Here is a 23733-nt window from a genome sequence, read left to right on the forward strand (position 1 = left end):
AAATATCAAAGTTCGGAGAAGCGAAAACAAAAATTCTAGCAAAACAGGCAAAATAAACGCAATGAACCGAAAAACTCTTTTCGGATTGAATTTATGGCAAAACTCTATACCTGTTTCAAAAAGTAATTATATCAAAACCTTGGACATTCCGGCTTATTTCCTTTAAAAACTTTTTGCAAAAAAACCTTTAATTTTCCAGTTAATAGATACTTAACGATAAAAGTTATGCTTGGACACGTTTTACGCCCCAACACTTGCACTGGCTACTGTGTCTTTCATGCCGATTTCTTACAAAGAAACAATCTCAGGAAATTAATCTCTAGGAGTCACAAAAGAATAAAATCATGCAAATCCTGAGCGCACAATACTCCCATCCATTGTGATTTATGAAGTTAGCATTAAAGAAGAAAATTATAGGAAATTGAGAAAACTAAATCCTCGTTATTTTCCCAACACACGAATTGATAAAGCATCGAAAAGAATAGTTAGTCATTCTACGCGTTAAACGAGGACCCACGTTCATTAATATCTGTCTGGTAATAGAAGAAAGGCACGTTAAATCAGGTCTGCCTATTTACAGTAGTAACGACTGAATTATGTTATCAGGAACCCCATTATCAACCGTTCCCACATTTATAAACTCTTCAGTGTTTTTGTTGCTTTACTTGTGTGTATTTGCGTGCGTTTCCATGTACACTAAAGTGTGTGTGTGTGTGTGTGTGTGTGTGTGTGTGTGTGAGAGAGAGAGAGAGAGAGAGAGAGAGAGAGAGAGATTTAATTCAGCAAAGTATGTATTGTTTGAAATGCAACTAGCAGTTATACTTGCAAATATGCAGATTAAAATGCATATACATATGAAAAGCAGTAGGATTTTGCAACAGAACAATTTTTGATTAAAAGAACCTTTCTTTGAAAGATAAAATTTAAATGATCTATTTTGGTGTGTTTTAGTTGAGAAAACTTAGTCACCCGCGTAAGCTGACATATGGCTATAGGATATCTTGGTTTGGAACTGTTCATTTCACGCGTGGCACCCCGCATTTGTCAGGCGATTCTATTTGAATCATTAATTGAATCGATTATTACCTGTACCTGTAAAAGATGCAGAATATCTCATTTACTGGTTATAATTAAACGTCTTCGAATTGAACAAGCCGAAGCTATTTGATACGACTCGGAGCTGTAAACTTTAAAATCTCCGTAAATGTCACTGATGAAGACTGTTGATCTCTAAAAAAAATACTATTTTCAGATTCTGATATTCTAATCGATTGTGAGGCTTCGGTTCCAGTGTTACGTTCACTTGACTGGTTTGTTCATTTTTTCGCCGGTTCATTTGCTTTCAAGGTATGTCTTTTTTTTTTCTATTGCTGTCAAATATTCAAGACGCGAACCAACAACTGTCACCAGCAATACCGCATTTCTATTAAAAAAGGGGAATAAGTTGGAGATTACTACTTTACAAAAGATGGGATTAATTTCATTCTTCAGACAGGCCGCCATGACGAAGTCATGATGATTTTCAAGCATTAAGGACATGGTCATATCGTATATCACTTTCGCGGTCAGAGTTACCACATCGCTTCTTTTCCCCTCCTCCAATTTTCTGCTTCAAAACGCCCGCATGGGTGGCAGCCAGTTGACGCGATTGAAACGAGGCTCTATCATACGAAGAAATCTTGCCAGTTAGGAATATAGGCGACAACACAGGAACAAAATAGCCAAGTGGACTCAAGAACGTCATGAAATATCTCGACCAAAGTCCCAGACATGCCACTTGTATTTATGTGATAGTAAAAATGCGAAAGTATGGCGAATTTCTAGTCCCGGTTGTCCAGTCTGCCTTGCCCAGTGACATATCTCCTTGACGTTTTGATAAGTGACACGCAGACGACTTGATATATTAGGCACAAAGACACTTCAAAAGATCACTTCAATCCGGATTTTTTTCTTTTTTTTTTTGCCTGAGAGGAATTTTTCCGTATATTATACGAAAAAGGCTAATATTGTTTTTAATGACTCAGCTTCCTTAAAAGTTACTGTAAGTTATTTATCGCAAAGAATACCACAGCGACTTTAAGAAAAGATGGATAGAGCAGACAGATAAAAAGTCCTCCGCATAATGCCATAAGAATTCTATTCCCCTATTAGATTGTGTAACTTCATGTTGAATTTCAAATGCACTCATTTTCGGTATGTAACTTGATACAATTTTGAGTATCGCCAACATCCTCTGTTTGTGTTTGTATGCTAACGCACTAAAATAAATATGTCAATATGGAAATTCATAAGAATATACTCGCAGTCAAGAAATTTAAGGTAATTAATAAAAAAAAAAGCTCCAAAAAATTCTTTACAAATATCCCATATCAATTTTAAGAGGCATAGACTATAATTTCCCATCATAAGGCAAGTTCAATAAAAAAGACAACCTAATCTAACCTACCCCTGAAAGTTACAATGCACCACAAAGAACATCGAATCGATAGATAATTAGGTTTGTACTTTTATTAGTCTGCAAAACATTGTTGTTCGTTTAAAGTTAAGCGGGTGATTAAAACGTATTGATACCTGCCTCTTGTGGATGTGAGGTTACACTATTTGATCTCACTGGTATAATCGAGTTGGTGAAGTACTTTCATGGTTGGATTAAGTTACTTATAATGAAGATGATAAGCAAGAATACTTTTCTCGTAGACAATAAATGTGGGCAAAATAATTGATATGAAAAATAATTGTTGTTTCGCTTTGCCAGGTGTTTCTGTGGGTTATTAAGCAAATATGATTAGTAACGTGATCATAGTATTTTTTTTATAAAATCTTGTTCATTTTTCATTTCATGTCATTTTTTGATTATTATTATTATTATTATTATTATTATTATTATTATTTGCACCAACTTGCCTACTCGCGGATATGTGTAAAGAAAGAAAACACATTCACGGCAAAAATAATTAGATATAGAAATGCACAATATTGGACAAAGATCGTGCTAGCAAGTAGATATAGAAATGCACAATATTGGACAAAGATCGTGCTAGCAAATACTGTGCTTTTCAGTTCTATAAATAATTTTCTTAATAAAACAACAAACAAAAGTGTTAAAACTCGAACAGAATTGCATTACATTTCAACTCTTATAATTTCTGCCCAAAAGAAGTTGTTATCGAATTCGATGACTCGTCATTTCCGCTATTAGTATTTTAGCGTATGGCAGAGCGGCGTGGGAATGAGTTTTTAAACAGCCCCGGTAATGGTGAAAAATAAGATGCCTCAAAGAGTTTTGACACTTCCAACATTCCGAACTAGTGTCTGATGGCTACGCACGCGCCAACAAAGTTAGATTCGCATCTCCAAAGTTTTTGTCGTGCTTAAACAAGCTATTTAAGACGAACACAACAAATTGGCAGTAATCAGGAACGTTTTGATCTTTCCGAGGGCGCGCTACAAATACACCAAGAGGATATAAGTCAGCAAATATTGTACGTGTCGGAAGAGTTATTAAAGAGTATGGGGGTTGGATAGGAATCGTAGCTTAAAAGAAACACCATGGGGCAGACTGAAAAGTAGAAAAAATCTTAACAAATAATCCCAACAAAACATCTTTTAAATTATTATTTGGATTAAATTAGTTTTGTGCATCCGATCCTATGAAATACGACACCAAAATTGACTGAAAGTGGTATTTTACAATCTCTTTGATTATACATGTACAGTGGGGCAAAAGGCGTATCCTAAGTCGTGGGTTTCTAAAAATGCACGCATTTTTCTTTAATCCCCCACATCTAGTTTTTTTTTCTCTTTTACAATTACTTTGAAGCCGCTGGCATTGCTGGGGTTTTACTTCCAGTTGATTTCCGTGTATATATCCGTGAAACGCAGTCCCCGAGAATTTACAAACAACGCCATATTGGACAAGGTCGCATTTCGGGAACTCAATTTCACGCACATGATCATTGGCAAAAAAAGATATTCCCGCTAGCTCTGGAGACAGATTCATAAACCGTGACCATTTAGTTCCCACACGTCTGGAAGCATCACACAGGTCGAGGGTTTTCTAATAGGACTCGCGTTGTGCAAATATTGAAAATCCAAGATCCAATACTTTTAAGTCAACAAATAGTGATCAAGAATCAACTGCCGACTTAATCAAAGTTTTTCCACGCGAAGACTCGGAGATTGGATAACAAAGAAACTGCAGGAAATTATTCGCAGTTTTAATCAGAGCTTAATCACAGCCCGTGTCGCAATTCGTATTCAGTCCTATTTGAACCGGAAGTTAAGGAATTGCACGAGCAGAGAGGTTGTAGAAAGTTGGACTGCAATGTCGGAAATTAAAGTCACAAGAAAGGATTTGTGGTCATGATCAAAAGTCCAGCTAATCGCAAAAAAATCTATGATACTTGAACTCAAAAGGCTCGGTTTGTATTGAGTCCTCAACGTTGGACCACGACACATTGAAGCAGGCTTTGTTTCAACGCTTGAATCAAATAGGAAAACACGGAACAAATGACCAAAAGCAGGACACCGGAATGATATACATTCCTCTGATATACTTCACCCGAAAACATTACATTTGGTCATATTCATCAATCAAATTGGATTTATAAGTGACCGAAGACATATGGTTTTGGCGCGAAAAAAATCCTAAACGCATTTTCCAGGCGTCTTCAATTGCCAAGCACTTACAGTCCCCATCATCGAATACCGCACTCAAAAATACCATATATAATGATGTACAATTTTCTTCGCACGTCTTACAATCGGTATTTTCGCTTAAAATGTAATATTCATTTAGCAGGAATTTAAAACCCTTCATCTCAAAAGGATGTAAATTGGAATATAAGTTAGCCTAACTACGATTTAAAGAAAATAACATATCGAAAAGCCCAAGTAGTCTTTTTGTTTAGTTGTAGCGCCAATGTGTATGGTCAAGTTTGTCGTGTCAACGGCTGCATTTTTTACCAACAACACATCTCTCCGAGAGTGATATCTTTCTCTTGTGTACAGATATCAATCATGCCTATATTTTAGGATTGATTAGGTCCGAAAAACATGACCGAGAAATTAAAATTATACGTGGCAGCAAAGCTATGAATGTAGCGGTAACCCAAACTGAAGGACAGGTGGCAGTGTCAAGTATTTGGAATTAAAATTTGGTTTGTTTTGAAAATCACACACTCAAAATGTGAATATAGATTAACAATTTACATGCTCGCTTTTACGAACAAAGAACGGAAAAATTAATTTCACAATTTCACATTTATTTTCAATATTTATGTGTACTTTTTATCCCTGTTAGAATATTTACATGCACATTTAATTTGTTATTAAATACAATTACACGTAAATAACATACATTTTACAAAAAACAAGTAAAGACGTATTAATCAATGACATGAGCAGTACCGTATTTAAGTATTTGAAATAATAATAATAATAATAATAATAATAATAATTATAATAATAATAATAATAATAATGGTGAAAGTAATAACATCCATGTTGATAATAATAATACTAAAGGTACAATTCAATTCTCTAGACATTGTTAAAACATAAAAGACGTTTCAGGGTTTTTTTTCGGCAGAAAAGCGGAAAACGCAGGAAAAGGTAATACGGAGATCGAAGTCTCATATTGTATTCTACTGGTCATGGGTTTATAATGTGTTAAAACACAGAATCACTAACAGACGTCGCAGCATGAGGCCCCATGTTTAGCCAGAGGCTAGGAAAAAATTACAGTTTACACGCAAAAGTCTACATAAAAGCACCGCCCTGTGGCGTGAAACGATGATAAACTGACAAAATGTTTATGCGACCGTTACACAAATCGATCAGAGCGTTGCTAAGAGGAGACGCAATCTCGTAACCCAATAGCGCAAAATTTAATAATACTTTTTTTGGGGGGAATAATTTGATTATTATTTATATTTAGGGAAGCAACATCGTCCTCAAGAACGAAATATTTCTTTTTTACTTTGAATGATGTAACCACATCGTCCCAAAACACGTAATATTTATATATATATATATATATATATATATATATATATATATATATATATATATATATATATATATATATATATATATATTTTTTTTTTTTTTTTTTTTTTTTTTTTTTTTTTTTACTTTGAAGGGCGTACCAACGCGATAAATACACGGATAACCTTTTAGATTAATGTCATTAACTTTGAACAAAATGCGACCGGCACGTGTGTGTGTCGTAGGCCTATCAGTCTTCTATAGGAATCGCATTCAAGCAGCTTTCCTTAGCCAACTATAACCTGTAAATCATCGAACAATGCCTAAGGTTTTTTTTTCTCAATGTGCCCTGCACGTGTGAGGGGGAGACAATGGATAGGTTAAAAAACAAAAAGTTTAATTCTTTGAAAATTCCATGTTTCAGTCTTTTTTGCCAGTGATTAACGCCGTCATGTCCAGGTGCACAGGGGATCCGCGTCACTGAACCCGCAGATCCCTTGTCCAAGAAAATATAGGTCGGCCTGACCTACTTTCTTCTTCTCAAGCCAGCACGTACGAGCGCTACTGATTAATGCACTTCCTAGACCTCATCCATATATTTACAACCCAAAGTTCGGTGCAAGTACGGGCCATGCTTTTAAGCATGTCGACGGTTATAGATTATCCCTGCTAATTACAGTTGTCTTGGAAGTGATCGTATCAATTAGACGGAGTCACCGCGGTCAATGCAATGCAGTAAAAGTAATAGCGTAGCCATTACGAACACCTTACTGATACGCGCGGTTTGTCTAATAGGGCCACGGAAAGAATAAAAAGGTTGGGGAAAAACTGAACGTGAAACAATAAACGAGTTACCTTTATTATATACTACAAAAGCTCTTGTTTGAGGGAGTGGAGCTCCTAAATGGCAGACAAATGAATGGAACCATATTACCAAGTAGCAATATCCTACCATCTCCGTGAAAGTAAAAAATATTATCATGGCAATCACTATATACGTGATATGAAAATAACAAAGAGAACTTAGCTACCAGAAAGTATACAATACAATAAGCTCTTGTAGTACAACAAAAATCTCAAGGACAAAAGCCAAAAGCATTTCATCACTTCCAATTTTCAACTATTAAAATATTTTGAGGTTTAGGTACCTACAAAGTGGTGATTTGGTAATCAACTATCAGATCTATCTGGTCTTTTTACGATTTCACGTGATAAACACCATACCATATTGCGGGCAGATGTCTCCTCTGTATACGATTTCAGTGATGTGGAAAGCAAATTAGAAATAAATTAACTGGAAGGTATCATCAAGCAACCACTGACGTAACAACTCGTGCAGCATCGCGCACACATTTACCGCTGCACTTGCGACATTTTTTCAGCGAATGGACAGGAGACAGAAGACAGAAAATGCTTATAATAAAATTAAATAGCGCGGAAGCGCAATGCAAAAAGATGATTGACCCAGTCTAAACGCAAGACAATCTTCAGTTGCTTTCGTTATTCTTAAAACAAACCACCAGTTCGCCAGTACTATAATAGTATGCTAGAAAGTTTCAACGATCAAGACAGCGCACCAAATGAAAATGGTACACGCACCGAGCGGACTGTATCGCCCCTCCCCATCAATTTTTCATGATCCCATTAAATGACACGACGCTGTGAAAGGCAGTTTGCTTGCCGATAGATCCCCTAGGACAGCTCTTAGGTAATGGTTCATTTCAGCTCGCCAGCATTCTCTCTCTACGGGGAAATTGGAAAGCGAGCACGGTGCGCCGTAGCAGGTCTTCGGGGACAGGCGGTGCATTAACACATCCGATATCACGACCGATTAGATAAATAAATAAACAAATTCAAGGAAACATCCAACCTCGTTACTGACCTGTCGTTTGGTTGCATGTTAAACGAAAGCGTGGGCTGTCAATCATTCCCATTTATTATGTTAAACAAAACTTCTGAAATAAATGTGCGTGCGTATTTTGAAGCGGACTCGGGGGGTCTCTAACGCAAATATGAAAGAGCAACGGGACTTTTTTTAACGACCGCTTCATCATTTCGAATGATAATTTCTTCCAGAACTGACCCCATAAATACAGAAAACGTAAGATAAACATCCTCTGTGAGTTTAACATTGTTTTAGATGAAGAATGGATAAACAGGAAATTCCAAATTTTCTTCCAACAGTAATTCTAACGTGTTCCCACTAAAATTGTCGTGTATGAGAGATAACAAGATTTTTCTACTAAGTTATGCGAAAACTCCTTCTGGCAACGGTATCGCATTACGGCAACTAGAAGAAACCCCGTTTTCAAATGTGAACATTTATTTAGCCTTTCTTTTTTATATTAGTTTGAAAAGGTGGTGACTGATCATTTTATAATTACAGGGAGTCCAATAAAGTACATTATATCATTGTGTTACTGTGCACTATTATCATATTATGGAAAAGTAGCTTCACGCTATAAGTATAAAGTGAGAGTTCCAGTTACAATACACAGAGAAACTCTATCTGTCAAAACAAATTTTGATTTACTTCAAGAAGCATTCACAAACCTAGGTAAATCATTTCTTTATACATCATTGACTGATCTAAAAGAAGTCGACCAAAAGGAAGACCAACAAACCACACTTTTTGCTTCACAGAACTTCACCACAAACAAAACATTGGGAAACGCATAAAATACAGCCATTTACTTTCACTACAACCGGACCTACTTTTCACAAACCTACAAATTATTCAGTAAACAATTTACTGATTTTTCACAGTCTTAAATAAACAATATGACAAAAACATCTTGTTTGAATAAGATAAACAGTAGCTTTAAAATAACAATACCTACTTCAACATAAGTAAGATTCAAAAGACTTCTCCAATAATGTATTTTTCATATAAATATGATTACAAAACAAAAAGAACAATTTTAAACAATGTCTAAGTTGATGTCAGAACTTCAATCATTATTCTCTGCAAACGCCAAAGTGTCTTCTGTGCATTAACTACATCATGTCCCATTTCCGTTTAAGCCGAACTGAAATATTCTTGAGCTTTTGTCCACTCTTCACTTGGAAATCTAGCTTGTAGAGACATTCTAGTATCAGCCTGGTCCTTCTCTGAAATAATAATAATAATAATAATAATAATAATAATAATAATAATAATAATGATGTACTTCTCATATGTTCTCATGCTCCAACAGTTGCTTACATAATATTGGACATTAACATTTTTTTTAAATTAAAAGAAAATATTGTGGTAAACCTAGAGCATGTACCCTGAAGATGAAGATCCCTACTGTAGTCAGTCAAATATTACTTCAAGAAAAAAAAATGCTTTTTTTAAGGGAATCATTAAAACAATAATTGAATTGAGCATCATACTGAAATAATTTTTAATGTTATACGTGTGCACTGTTGAGGACAAAAAGGATAATCTATGTACATTACAAATTAGAAAGTTTGAGGAAAGAAAGCAATTTTAACATGTTCAAATCATTATACGAACAAGGTTCAAAGTGTCCTCACTATGTAAAAAATGGGAAGGCAGTGTCAAATACATGCAGCAATAAGGAATTAAGAGTTTTAATATTAGACAACTTGAGCAGAGCACGAGTGGGATGAATTTTAAGAAACAAAGACAAACCCTTATTTCAACTATTTGCACATAATGTACCATATCTAATTGGGTGGTTTTTCCACAGAGCCCTTATGTGTTGAAAATAAGAGTTAAAAGGATCCTCAGTACGTTCATGCTGGCATTGCAGATGTCATAATAACCTGCATCTCTATTCCTTTTCAATAAGTGGAGGAAATGTCTGGGGGTCTGTGTTATCGAAATATGTATTTAATAATACTGTATAACGAAGAAGCAGACCAAAATGATTGATGATTACTTGAAGTAATGATTGAGGAAATGGAAAAAAAGATGACCACTGGGGTATGGTCACAGAAGTTAAAGTCCTGGGTCTAATTCATCCATCATTTTAATATTATTTAAACCTTTTTCACCATATATTGTCATTTTGAGTTTTTTTAGCATATGTCCCCATTTTGAGAATATATTTTTCATTTTTCTAAGGTTATCTTTTTCGCATGTTCTTGGAAACTGCTTTGCAACCTCAGAAAAGTATGCTGCTGTTGTTTTTTTTTTAAGTCAACTGTGAATATAATCTTAATATTTTTCAGCATACTTTCAAAGCAAAATCACTATGAACCTTATACAGTGTAAAAAAAGGTTTTGCTAAAAACCTAACTAAGGGGACCCCTCCCATTCTGCCTGAGGAAAAAGTCTTGAAAGCTCTTGAGCTGTCTAAACAATCGTGAAATATAAGAGATCATCACTTTGAACCCGCATATCTTCAAGGGGCACCAGCGAGGCACCCCCACACGCCTCTTTTTCTCCTGACCCTTTGCCTAGAAACACCCAATGTTTATGCAAACATGCAAAGCTGCTTGAATCCACAGAATCAGAGACTGAAACATGAGATGAAGGGGATGCCCTTTGTACACAGCATTGCTGAGGAGGAGCCCAATGTTTGGGTTAGCAGTATTCACTTCCGTGGCATTCCCCCCCAATTGGTTCAGCTCACCAACCACAAGCCAATGCTCAATTATCCAATCATAATCAACTTTTCAAACGGGCGTTTTTCAAATGCGTCACCTTTGACACCGCGCAAACACCCGGAGATCATTATGTATTCATAATTCTGTGTTTATCCAAAAATATTTTGACTAAATGGCAAGCAAACACAGTATTTTGTCACAGTTGAAGCATAAAGCCCTTCCTGTCAACTCGAGCAAACGGGCTGGTTTCAGTTTACCTTACCAATCTGACTGTGACACAGGTTGAGAAAGGCGTGTCTCACCACAAGAAGAACAGAAGTTATTTTACCTCCAGAAATAATACATCTGTTTGCTCTTTCACACCAAATGCCAACTATTTGACGGATACAAAAAAAATCAAAACTCGCAAGCTAATATTTTCGCAGGTGTGATCTAACCTTTTTTCACAAAAGAGGTCTAAAAGCCATCACCTATTCTTCTAAACTGTTCAACAATCCAAATTCCTAATTCAATACAAAAAGGACAAGCCTACTGTGGACCACTGGATTCTTATGTCATCTCCTTTGAATGCGAACACATACAGGGTTAGCACATAAAACTATCGTTCAACACTGAGAATTTCATAACTTGTTTTCTTTTATGACATAAGATACTTGCAAATATTGCCAAGTGTATAAAATAATAAATAAAATGAAATAAAAAAATTATTTAAAAAAGGATTTAGCAATAGAAAAAGAAAATAAGAAAAATAAGTATATTTTGCTGACAAATGTCTTCTTTTCACTTTTGTATAACAAAATTTCACAGTTGAATGTTATTGGGATAAAAAAATAGAAGGTAATCAGTAAATACAGCTGTCTCCAGTTTTAGTAGATAACATTTTTCAAAAGTTCAAATTATCATTTGTCGAGGGAAAGGTTGTTGATTTGAATTTTTCTAACAAAATTGCACCAGTTGCACACAGCCCAATATCTTCTTACAGCAATGAATAAGGATAATTTGTTCTCATAATCACCTTCATAAAACAGTTTTATCACTATTTTATTGCTAAGAGCAAGACTGTGTTCTATGTACAACCCCTACTGGCCTCCGCCTTGCCGCCAGCAGCAAAGCATGAGCGTCAACCTCAATTCCAACTGCGGCAAATTTGGAATTTGGCAATCATGTTCCAGTTATTCAGTCTGTCAATTAGCGATGTCCCCAACACGACTGTAATTCAATTACAGGGGGGAGGTTGTGGATAAAATTGTCACTGAGCCCTATTAAATAATTTGACAGAGAAGGTAGACCATTTTTCATCACCAAATTAGCATAGCTAGGGCCCCAGAGTCAGTAGCGATTTAAAGCAATTTAACCAGACCCTTTTCCAAATTTGTTAAAAAGGACTTTTGAAAAGAAGGTATTTCAATAGTGGCTTTACTTCCTATGCAGCAGGGGAACAAAGGAATATCTAAACAGCTTTACCTGAAAAACTAGCTTAAATACAGTAATTCAGTATTTTTAAACATTTACCTATTTCCTACTGTGCCCTATTCACATTACTAATCTGTATTTATCAAACCTGCCCAGATCTTACTGTGGCTATTCCTAATTCTATTGACTTTGTTCTTGACATTTAAGAATAAATACAGATGTCTGGAGAGCAGACTTTTCTTGACCAGTCTTCAGCTGACTCAAACAATTTTTAAGAAGGCAAAATTTTAAATTTTAAACAGGGTGGTGAGAAAAATAACACCATATTAAATTTTTTCAAAGGAACAAGCAGCTGCTCTGACTTGGTTCAAGAAGAACGGGAGAAATATTATGACTTACTTCATGATGGTTTTGAAAATATTAGCTATAAACAACTAAACAAAACTGAAAATGATATAAAGTTGATCTAATCTGAAAATAAACTATTTTACTAGATTATTTACTTATAATATCATATATCACCTATTTGAATTTTTTTTATTTTCAAAGAAAGTTCTGAACATTGTGCTTTGTATTGAGTTAAGATCACATTTAGAAATCCATTCTACAACTAAGTTTAAGGCAGTTAGCTTAATTTCTGGAATCTCAGTTATTTCACTGAAATTCATTATCTACAAGCGGACTAACCTATAAATTTTTACATTATTTTCGAGTTTAAAATATATGTTTTACAGTAAGAACTAGCAGGCTGATTACACTTATACGAAAACCATGTTAAAGCTATACAATGCCATTGGCAGTCATCTTATTTCATAGCCATGGTGTATATTATTACAGGACCTCCATTTTTTGTGCTTGTGTATTGTAAACAGATAAACATGCCATACCAGAGTGAACTGTTAAGATGTTCCACAGAATTTACCAGTCACAACACACAAGGACCATGGCATATACTGGACTGGGGCAGTCCATCATGAAGGTGAAATCCCGAAACTCTGCCCACTCCCCCCCCCAGGGCCCCCCGACATACACACAATCCCACTCCGATTGTCACTTACAGTATTAATATCTACTGTTATACTGCCACTGCTGTCATAACAAAAGCTTCTTCAGTGACCATTTTTATTTGTCAAGACAATTCCGTTGATTTAATCTACTAAATGTACATCACAGGCCATAAAGTTCCACTAATTTATGTCATAGCCAAATTGGTAATATGTTCATACTTTTCTATTCCAACAGTTGCCAGCGAAAAAAAAAAAAAAGATAATACAATCGCATTGCCATGGAAACTAAAAGCTTTTCAAGCACCTCGGAGTAAATGAGTGTATGAAATTTATCAATAAAACAGCCTGCAGAATCCTATGGACTAGGAGCCCAATTCTATTGTAAACTGGAGCCATATGGCCAGCGAGATGTCAGGGGGCCTGTAAATAAACAAGACTTTTTATGTCTGGGGCCACACACACAAGTTTAGTAATGATCTTTAAAGTACGGATGGGCTTACTCCTGAAGCAAGGAAAATATTTGGGGTTCTGGGAGCAGCATTTGTGTCGCAAAGTGTCAGTTTCTTTGGACTTACAACCCTGCTGCTTAGTTTCAGACAGACTGGGTTTTTTTTTTCTTTTGGGGAGAAAAATCATGATTGGGTCTGTGTTTCCAGTTTGCTGGCAAAAAAAAAGTTCAATGTTATCCATGATGAGGTCTACAGGTGTACGTCTGTGTTCACCCAAGCCTACACATCCAAAGCATTTTGCTTTCATGGCTTTTCAGTGTCAGTTTGTGTTATGAAATCTGCTTACTTACATGTTCTTTATTTATAAAACAAGTTGTCCACTTCAAAATCTTCTTTTCGGTGGAAGGAGCGAATTTTTGTGTAAAGTCAGAGATAGTTTTGAAACTACAAATATCATTGTGTACCATTAAAGAACATGAGAGTAAAACAATTTGATGTTCCTTTTTGGCTACAGTGGTAAAATTGAGATCATGTAACACAAGTTAAGCAGACTGTACACCTTGCAAGTTCAGCTGTAATATTTTACACCAACAGGGTATCCAATCACCTTTTTCAAAAGAAAGTTAATCGGTGACTCACTTTATTCAACTTAAATAAGTCATACTGGAAATGCAGTGGGGGTGGGGGGTGGGGTGCTAGTTATAACGAAAATATGAAATAAATATACCAAACTGAAAATGCACTGATGCAGAACTAATTATAACAAAAACAATGTTTTTAATGACAAAATATATCTGGACAACTAATTTTTTAAAACTGAAAAAAAAAAAAAAAAACGTTGGCAGTGTTCAGAATGGATGGAAAGTCTACAGTTGATGCTCTTTAGTGTAAAGTATTGAGAAAATGGAGGTAATCCTTACAAACAGTATTTTCCCCACAACCACCTACACTATTTTACTCTTTTTAAGTAATACAGCATTGGATTCTAACATAATAATAATTAATAATTATTTAATTAAAAAAAAAGAATATCAATAAGTAAACATTAAAGGGAATAAAACTGACATATTTGATCACATTACTATAAATGATAATAATAAAAAATTATGAGATCATGAAAATGAAATTATGTTAGACAAGAACTCATTACATTGACTGATCTGTTTCACGTTTGACGATAAAAAGAGCAATTTTATAGAAGGGGAATCAGGGACATTATATTATCAGTCCAATGCCTATGTTCTTGTCACAAAAGACCACTGGTGCTACATAAATTCTGTGTTTGACATTTTCAAAGACCTATCAGGATGCAAATTTTCAAAACTAAAAAAAAAAAAAAAAAGAAAAAAAAAAGAAAAAAGTTAATCACATAAATGACATCTGCTTTTAAATCAATCGAAAAGCAGCAGACACTGCCTCCACCCCTTTTCTGTTGACAGCAGTGGCAGGGACGTGTTTACCTGTGGAAATAGAATTAATTCCAGCCAAACTAATCTTACTGAAAGCTCATCAAATGAAAGGTGATGCATTTCCTCCTATTGTACAGCAGTGATCCCCATGACATGACAAGGACTTCATTTGTTAGCACGTTTCCAGAATAATGTGCACACAAATAAAATACCCAGATGGTGGCTCCAGCTTACCAACAAGCAAACTGATAAAAACCCTGGGTTTTCGTACGAATTGAGATGAAGAGGTCTTTTTTCTTTTCGGTCCTAATTTTTTAATATTCGGAAAAGCTTTCCGGTTAAATTGAAAACCCTTGTGTATGCACTTTGTGCCTTCTTGCAATTATTAATATATCGTCGCTGTCATCTGGGTCTATGTGGATATGATATACAGCTTCCATTACATCCACCCGTCTTGAAGATTCCCAATATCTTTATAAGCTATTTATATATATATTGCCTCTACTGTACTAACTACTCACTGAAACGGAACTCGGCAATAAAACATCTACAAGCCTGTCAGCAACAATAATGTCTTCACAAATTAAGTCTCTCAAACCTTTTTGCATGTTCATTAACCTAATTATCAGCAGAGAAATATTTCAATACTTATCAGTTCTGATGTAACCATAAATTTAGCACTAAATATCAAAATGTCACTTAGAGAGAGAGAGAGAGAGAGAGAGAGAGAGAAAAAAAAGTCCAGCAAACTAGTTTTGTCAGAAGTACCAAGACAAAAGGGCACATCGATTTTTTTTCTCACACCAAATGGGTTCCTATCATCAATCTCCCATCACCTTTGCTACTGACAGTATTTACAGATCAAAAGGCAGTTTTCAGTTGGCTGGAAAGATAAATTGCACAACATTGCCGAATGACAACTAACACCTTTGTTTGGCGCCGCTGGCACCGTGGTCGTGGATTTTCAGCACAACCAATTTTGATGATGGAGTCTTCTTCTTTTATTATTGATAACAGCAAATTACTGCAGTTTCATCAAAGTGTTTTTATCTGAAAATTTTGATTTTGTCAAAATACTGGAAAAGTATTTTATTCAGAACTTTTCTCTGGTGAAACAATTAAGGAAGCGATTTCTCCTGCCAAAATTTAAAAGCAAATGCCAGGACTCTATTCTGTAAAGGTATTTGGAATGATTTTTTCTAATAATGCCAATATTTTTAGGAATTACTGGCAAGTTGATGTAATTAATATTTTAAAGCATTAAACATAAGGCATAAGCTACCTATAACTACAATCCAAACTTTTTTATATCACCACAAACGTAAAAACAATTCATGAAATTCTCTGCAAATCAACATTTATAAACTACTTATTATGAATTTGAACTACCAGATATTTCTTTAATTAATGTACTTCTTCAGAGTTAAAAACAATTTTAAAAGTTTCTCTTTTATTGCAATCTACAATTATGATTTAAAATGTGACTTATATGAATGTGGCACAGTTCTGGGTCTTAAAAAATTTTTACTTGCAAAGAGGGTTCTTAAAAAATAGGAAAGCTGTTCTTTTTTTTGAGTGGGACAAAACCTCCACATTTGTAATAGGGCATTTGTTTCACAAGATAATCTACATCACAAACAGATAAGTTTATACTACGTTTTTTCCTCATAAGGACACAAGCTTGGTATTCACACAACAATAGGCATCTGCTCATTACGGAGCATATCTGCCTCTCACGAACACACGGAAATTACTGGCACCAATGGAGTCAATTACACGCAACCCAGCATAATCCAAACCATAGATCCTAACTTAATTTTGGGACTGGAAGAAAAAAAGACTGGTACAGCACCACACCTTCTAAATTTGGAGGTTGAAAGACCCAATTTTTTCTCCAGCTTTAATCACAAAACAACTCCCTCCAGGGATGTTACTAGGTGGTGTAGGGTTAATGAGGCAGGGGTTAACGAGCAGGTTGACATTTTCTGGCACACTCTCTCTCCCCCCCCTCCTCCTCCCCCTTCACACAACTTACCTGGGTTCTTCAACTTTTTGCTCGCAGAGGGCATCAGCTTGGCTTGTTGCGCTTCCAGAAGTTTCTCCTGCAGAGAGAGAAAAATAAACTTGTAGATCAAATTTGTAGGAACATCCCCACAACAAGGACAACCGCTGTGCAGGGCCAGAGTCTGTCTAGGCTGTACCGCGGAGGATCCCCCTGCTTGAGGTGGGATAACATTACCGCTGCCACAGTCTGCCAGCAGATTTCCTTGTAGAACACAGGCAGCAATCAAAAACAACATGGTTTTAAATTATCTTCCAGACCAACTAACAAGGCCTTTTCTATTAGGGTTGTACAGAGTCCCCTTTCACCAGTAACGCCAAGGAAGAGTTTGTTTTACGCTGCACGGCTTATTTTAGTCGTTTGTTGATTTCTTTTTCTGCTTTCATTTATTTCTTTTCATTTAGGAGGGCATTCCTGGTGGTGTCACTTCTGTCAATCATCAACACCTTTTTTTTTCAAATAAAAAAGAAATAAAAAAAAAGGGGGAAATGAATGGGGCAGAGCTTTTTTTTTCCAAAAGGATGTTAACAAGCTGTGAATTTTATTTCAAAGTGTGTTGACAGGATGAAAAAAAAACCCCCAAATATCTCCATTAATTCTACACTAAATTGCTGTCCTTCTATTGCAACCTTAAACAACTTTTCCAATTCTTTATTTCTATTAATTGGACCTTACAACTAGATTCTTTTTTTTTTTCTCCTAAGGGAAAAAACCAGAAGTCAGACACTGAGGCTGCAAAGACACCATGTGTTTTGTCAAAACTGCATTTCTTCTAGGACAAATTAGTGATTCCTCTACTTTTTACAGAGCAACTTGGCCCACAGTCTGCCAAGTCAATTAATAGGTGACAAACTTAGTTTGAACACAATCAAAACAAGCTTCTGAGTCAGAAAACAAGGAACCACTGGCTCTCATCAAAATTACCTTGAGATATCCATCGGTGGATACATTTTGTACAGTTCAAAGAGGCAACTGACTAAGGAGATTCCTGGTTATAATGACTGACCACAGTGACCACAAAACTGGTCACTTGACCATCAAAATATTTATACAAGAAAACATTTAGAAATGAAAGTAAGGTCAAGTAACAAATGTTTTTCCTGTACAACAGCAATTTACCGATTTTTTAAAACTTTGCGCTATTTTTTTTTTTCCTAAAGAAATCAAAATTACTCCAACTGTTCCATCATTTCATTATCTCAAGTGGATCTCATTAAAAAACTGGTTTTAGAGTTTCAATTAAAATATCCTTCGTCTTCAATCTATTCACACGTGCAAACAAAAAAGTTGTTTTTTCATTTAGAGATAATGCATTTAAACAGACCAGCATTTTGTAGACAACTCAATAAAACTGTAGTGGGCATACTGGCTTTTTAAAGAGAAATGGATTAAAAATATGCAGGGCTTTTACATTAGACCTGATTTTTAATGTTTTCACTGATATCTGAGATATGTACATATCTGGAAAAAACCCATAATGAAGTGAAAATAGAAGTTGCACATATTTCCAAATCACATAGAATCTTACATTTTCTGAAAAAAGGAATATGAAAATAAAAGATGCTTGCTTAAACAATTCATAAAATATATCTAAGAAGATAAGTAAAAGACAAAATAATAACATTCAGTGAAAAATTGACAGTTAAGATCTGTAGTAAAACACCATTGCCACGAGGTATTATATCACCAGAAAATGAATTACTTTGACCAGATTTAAGACACTGTGACTAATAATAATAATTTTTCTTTTTTTCATGTCTGAAGCAGCACACACACACACACACACACACACACACACACACACACACACACACACACACACACACACACACACACACACACAGAGTAGATTCTTGCTTATAATGACTGACCATCAAAATATTTATACAAGAAAACATTTAAAAATAAAAGTAAGGTAAAGTAACAAATGTATTTCTTTAACAACAGCAATCGACGGATTATTATTTTTCTTTTTGCTATTTATATCTACAGAAATCAAAATTACTCCAACTGTTCCATCATTCTACCGTTCCATCATTCACACACACACACACACATACACACACACACACACACACACACACCTGGTATTTCTGTATTACATCCAATGCCTGATATGGAAGCACTACTTTCAGTTGAAGGATATGAGTGTGAGAACTCCTTGAATGCACCTGATAAAAGCCTGTATCTCATGCCTTGCACACACATCACCAAAGATTTCATGCCATATATATCTATATTATATACATATATGTTAGAGGTCCTTCATACATACATACATACATACATACATACATATAAAATGTCTTATCAAAACAAGTGATCATTTTCTATACTTAGTTTTGCTCTTTAAGCACATAACATACACACATGCACGTGTGTATTCCAATGCATACTATACACATCATAAAAGTATTATAAATTAAGTTATATGAAACAATCAATAGTTTTGTAACTGCAATTTGCACTTTATATCTTTTGAGATGTCAAACCTTATTTCAGTGATAAAGATGAAAACTTGGCCAAATAGGAATTAACATGTCCTAACTGGAAAAAAAAATCCCGTAAAAGGAACATTTATCTTCATCAGACAATTTATGTAATGAATCAACAAATAGTTTAAACATAATACAGTAGAGAAAAAAAAGCAATATTTTATTTCTGAATAACACCCACAAGGTTCAATGTCCTGCAAATCATCATAGAGACAGCCATTCGAAAAAAAAAAAAATAGTCATGATTAATTTTCCTTATAACCGTTTTTCTCAACACACCAAGCAGAAATGACATTTCGTGCTTTTGCTAAAAGAAAAAAAAAAAAAAATACAAAGCAAGAAAAAAAGGAATGATATGTGTCTCATGAATTGAACTTCAAGCTGAGTGCTCTTCAGCAGTAGTCCCAGCCCTTACAACTGATTCTATGCACACACGAGGCCGGAGCCTCTGCTGATACCGACTCAATCGGTTTACAGGAGTGCTCTGCGCGCTGTGACATTCAAGGAAATCGCCCTCGACTCTCAGGAGACATTCCTTGTAAACGCCTTACAATGCAGCCCTGTACTGCCAGTCGCTATGACATTTCAGCGGCTCAAATTAACGGGGTTGCCAGTTATAGATTCTTTGAACTTGTATACTCATGGAAGGATGCTGATATTTGCTTAACCTTCTATGAAAATACCTTTGCCATTGTGGGTTGAAAATAATAAGCTATACAGTTACTGTTTTCTTTTCCTAAACAAGGGTATTACTAATATGCCCCCACATATTGTTGTGACCTGACCTTCAATAGGAGGAATAAAAGACATCCAAGTGCAAACCTGGGATTTTCTTCAACAGACCTTTTCTCTTTAAAAATATCTAACAGCTTGGTAAGTGGTTCTAAATCACATTTTTACCCGATTTTTACCAGACATTATTTTAGTCACTGAAATCTGCAATCACTGTTTAACAAAAAAAAAAAAAAAAAAAAAAAAAAAAAAAAAAAAAAAAAAAATAGCCTAAAAACAAAGAAATAATGTAGTCCAAAAATCCACAATCATTAATCCAAAGATTAATTAGCAGTCCAATTTTACCTATTAATATAAAATGCAAAGCAAAGCATCTTACCACAAGCATTAAGCTTTAAGATGCTCAAAAAATGTGAACACTTGACTTCAAAACATGCAGATATTATTATGTACAATAAAGTTGTAACAAATTTGAAATTTAAGCATCCTTCTTTTCCTTTCACTCATCCATTTATATATGCATTCATGGATCATTGCACACTAAATCATTAAATTTGGATACTTCAGGAGTGACAGGATATTCTCTAAAACTGTGTACAGTAATGACAAATATAAACAACCAATAAACAAAGAAGGAAAAAATCTGGATCAATTGCTTTTTGCACTTTCACTTACAAAAAAAAGTATGTAAAGAAAGGGATAATAACAATAAAACTGAAGCATAAAAAGTTTCATTATTTAGGAAATAATAAACTGAGGCTGTCAGTCATTGAACATTAATGCAATTTTAGGAAGTTTGCCTGTAACCTGAAGAAAAAAATATCATTCTTAAACAAAATTACAAGTAGACTATGCTGTCTTTCCAATGCTCAAGAGCTGAAAAACATAAACTGCACAATACTTCTGATATTCAAGCATCAAAACACCACAACAAAAGAAACAAAAAAGGCACAAATTCAAACAGACATTTTTATAGCACCTGTCTCACTGAAAAAGCCACCGTAATTAGCACTATAACACCAACTGAAACAAAGACAACCACACTGGTGCAAACTGTCTCTCCAACTTTTATAATCATAGCACTACGGCTCCTGCACACTAATTACCACTTGAGAATGAGTTACGTAGAACTCCCACCAGCCTCTACTCTAAGTGTATTGACAATCCTGGGTTTATTTTTACAATGATGATTAAAAATAAAAGGATTGTCATCCCCGTAACTATACAGAAGTAATTATCTATAATCCCCATGAGTTTGTTTATATCCCACGTTATGACTTATAATCCAGACAAAAAAATTTAAAATTCTCGGCAACATCCATCGAATGTCCTTGGGAACAAAGGGATTATGAGAGAGTACAATCAAGCAAGGCTAATTCCATTATTTCCAGAAGAAGTTTCAAATAATGAGTTGGGCAGGCACAACTTGCACACAATACGCTTTCTGAATACCCTGCCGCACACAATTTTAATCGAATGGAAACAGTGATGCAGAAGTCTGACGGAACAACCTGAGCCGCACCAACTGTGCCTTTTTTTCCCAATACTTACAGTATCAATGGGTTATCTTCAAGATAGGGTTTCTAACCAATAGAAACTAATTAATTCTACAAGGTCAGGAGTTCCACCTCTCCTTTTCTAGCCGCTCCTGTTTCATGCTGTGCATTGTCTTTGTTATACTTGGTACGGCTCGTTGATTGTTTCTTGAGCAGATTATTGCGATGTGGCAGATACATTTCAAAGAAGTTTGTGACAAAGCCAGGTACAGAACCAACATTGTGTCATTTGCATGAATGAAACAATACTCCTTTGATAACAGAAATCCAATAACCTTGGTTATCCTTTTGATTTTACAGTACTTTGTTCACAGGTTAACTGATAAGACAAAGCAATTTTGGCATGGTACGGACACACTTTGTTTTATAAAGAAAAATAATAAAAAAAAGATATAAGATCCTACTGCTAATAATATAAAACTATTAATTAATTTTTTTTAAATCATAGAGTAAAAACTCATAAATAAGATCAGGAAAAGATTTATACAAGGAGTAACAGTTTCCTGTTACAATATGTGTTTTATTACTGCCCATTTCATTCCCTATATTAATCAAATTATCTCTCAATTAATTCCACGGCCCAAATTAATTCATTGTAAATATTGTCTAAAATAATTGTTTCATGCCTGTCTTCAAATTAGGGACTTCCATTCATGCTGCACGTAAATCAATTATTCAAATACACAGTGTCCACATTCACATGAACAAATTCACATTTGAATACCAAGTTTTTCATCCAGTCTTTGCAAAAGAGAGAGAGAGAGAGAGAGGGAGAGAGAGAGAGAGAGAAAGAGAGAGAAGTACATTTCAAATAGTAATTGCTGTTTGAGCAAATTTAACGAGTGCAACTTTTAAGGAGCAGGATACATGGTGGCTGAGACTGACTGTGGCTTAGATCAAAAAGACGCGGCGCGTATAAAAAGTGACGTCTTGGAAATAAGGGGCAATCGTAGCATGGCTCTGGGAGATCCAGGAGGCTTGTACAACCAATGATCCGTAACCATGGCAATGTTGGGAATGGAAATGTTTTTGCATGACTTGCTGGCTTGGTAATGGAGCATTGCCATTAAATGTCAACTACATGCAAAGGGCTATGTTCTGGCAAACTATGCTTTATGAAGCAGAGACAGAATCGGGTCCAGCACTGCCCAGGTCAAATTTCATCTGTCCTCTTTAATAAAAACCTTCAGTTGCTTGATATTTCTATTATCACAGTATGTTCTGTTGGTTATTGTTAGAATCACCCTTTTTAAAATAAATCACTTCTGGATTTTAAAAAAAAGGCTCTTTGCTTTTAAGTTAGAGCCTTATTGATCTGCCATCAAAACTACGAGTCCGATATTTGATAGCATCAAATAGTTACTCTCTCCATCAACTTCAAATTAAATGAAAATGATACGATCACAGTAACAATGTGTTTATGTGTGATCAGCGTTAATCTGTCACATTTTACAGAGAAAAAGATCATCTCACTACAACGCATTCATTTCACGACTCAATGTGGAGAAACACAAATTTGAGGAAAAGTGAAGCTAGGTGCTTTGCAAATCATCAATCTTCCAGCGGTCTTAGGGTATTTATTTTATGCTTGGCTTTAATGAAATTAGCTCAAATTCCCCATGAATCGCAGGCGATTACATCGGGGGTAAAGCCAGCCTATCGCTAATAGTTTGTTCGACACAATTATCTCGGCATGACAATGTGAAAGGTGAATTTGATTAGAAATGCAAATGTTCCACACTGAGACAATCCAATGCCTGTAGGTAAAATACTCTTTGTGTTTTAATGCATTCACAGATTCCAGATCAATAAGTTTCCAGTGACAATGTGAAAGTAACACAATTATGTTATTACCACGAAAAGAATGAAAGCTAATGGCAGTCTGGTCTCTTTTTCTCTTTTCCCCATTAAAATGTAAGTTATAAGGTGCTTAATTACATTATTTTGTCAACAAACCGGGTGGAAGGTAAGGACGACGTGGTTACAAAGTGTGGGCCCAGTAAGTGGTGTCATTTTGTAGGGGTACACAGAAGCCATTGTTTTCTGGCAGATAATCTTGCTC

At 35.2% G+C, this 23733-nt stretch overlaps 1 protein-coding gene across 4 annotated transcripts in view; it reads right to left on the reverse strand.

Annotated features, from left to right (window-relative positions):
- Positions 1–8293: 8293 nt before the first annotated feature.
- LOC106165709 (S phase cyclin A-associated protein in the endoplasmic reticulum) overlaps positions 8294–23733 on the reverse strand; it is a 33955-nt gene continuing 18515 nt past the window's right edge. For all 4 annotated transcript variants that reach the window (XM_086999540.1, XM_086999538.1, XM_086999539.1 and 1 more), the window contains 2 exons: positions 16862–16928; positions 8294–9099 (listed from right to left, as the gene is read on the reverse strand). In XM_086999540.1, coding sequence (XP_086855666.1) covers positions 9008–9099; positions 16862–16928 — 159 coding nt within the window. In that variant the 3' untranslated portion in view covers positions 8294–9007. The remainder of the gene's footprint in view (positions 9100–16861; positions 16929–23733) is intronic.

Source organism: Lingula anatina, chromosome 1 (genome assembly GCF_051362555.1).
Source record: "Lingula anatina isolate TDL-2025a chromosome 1, LinAna3.0, whole genome shotgun sequence".
Taxonomy (NCBI): Eukaryota; Metazoa; Brachiopoda; class Lingulata; order Lingulida; family Lingulidae; genus Lingula; species Lingula anatina.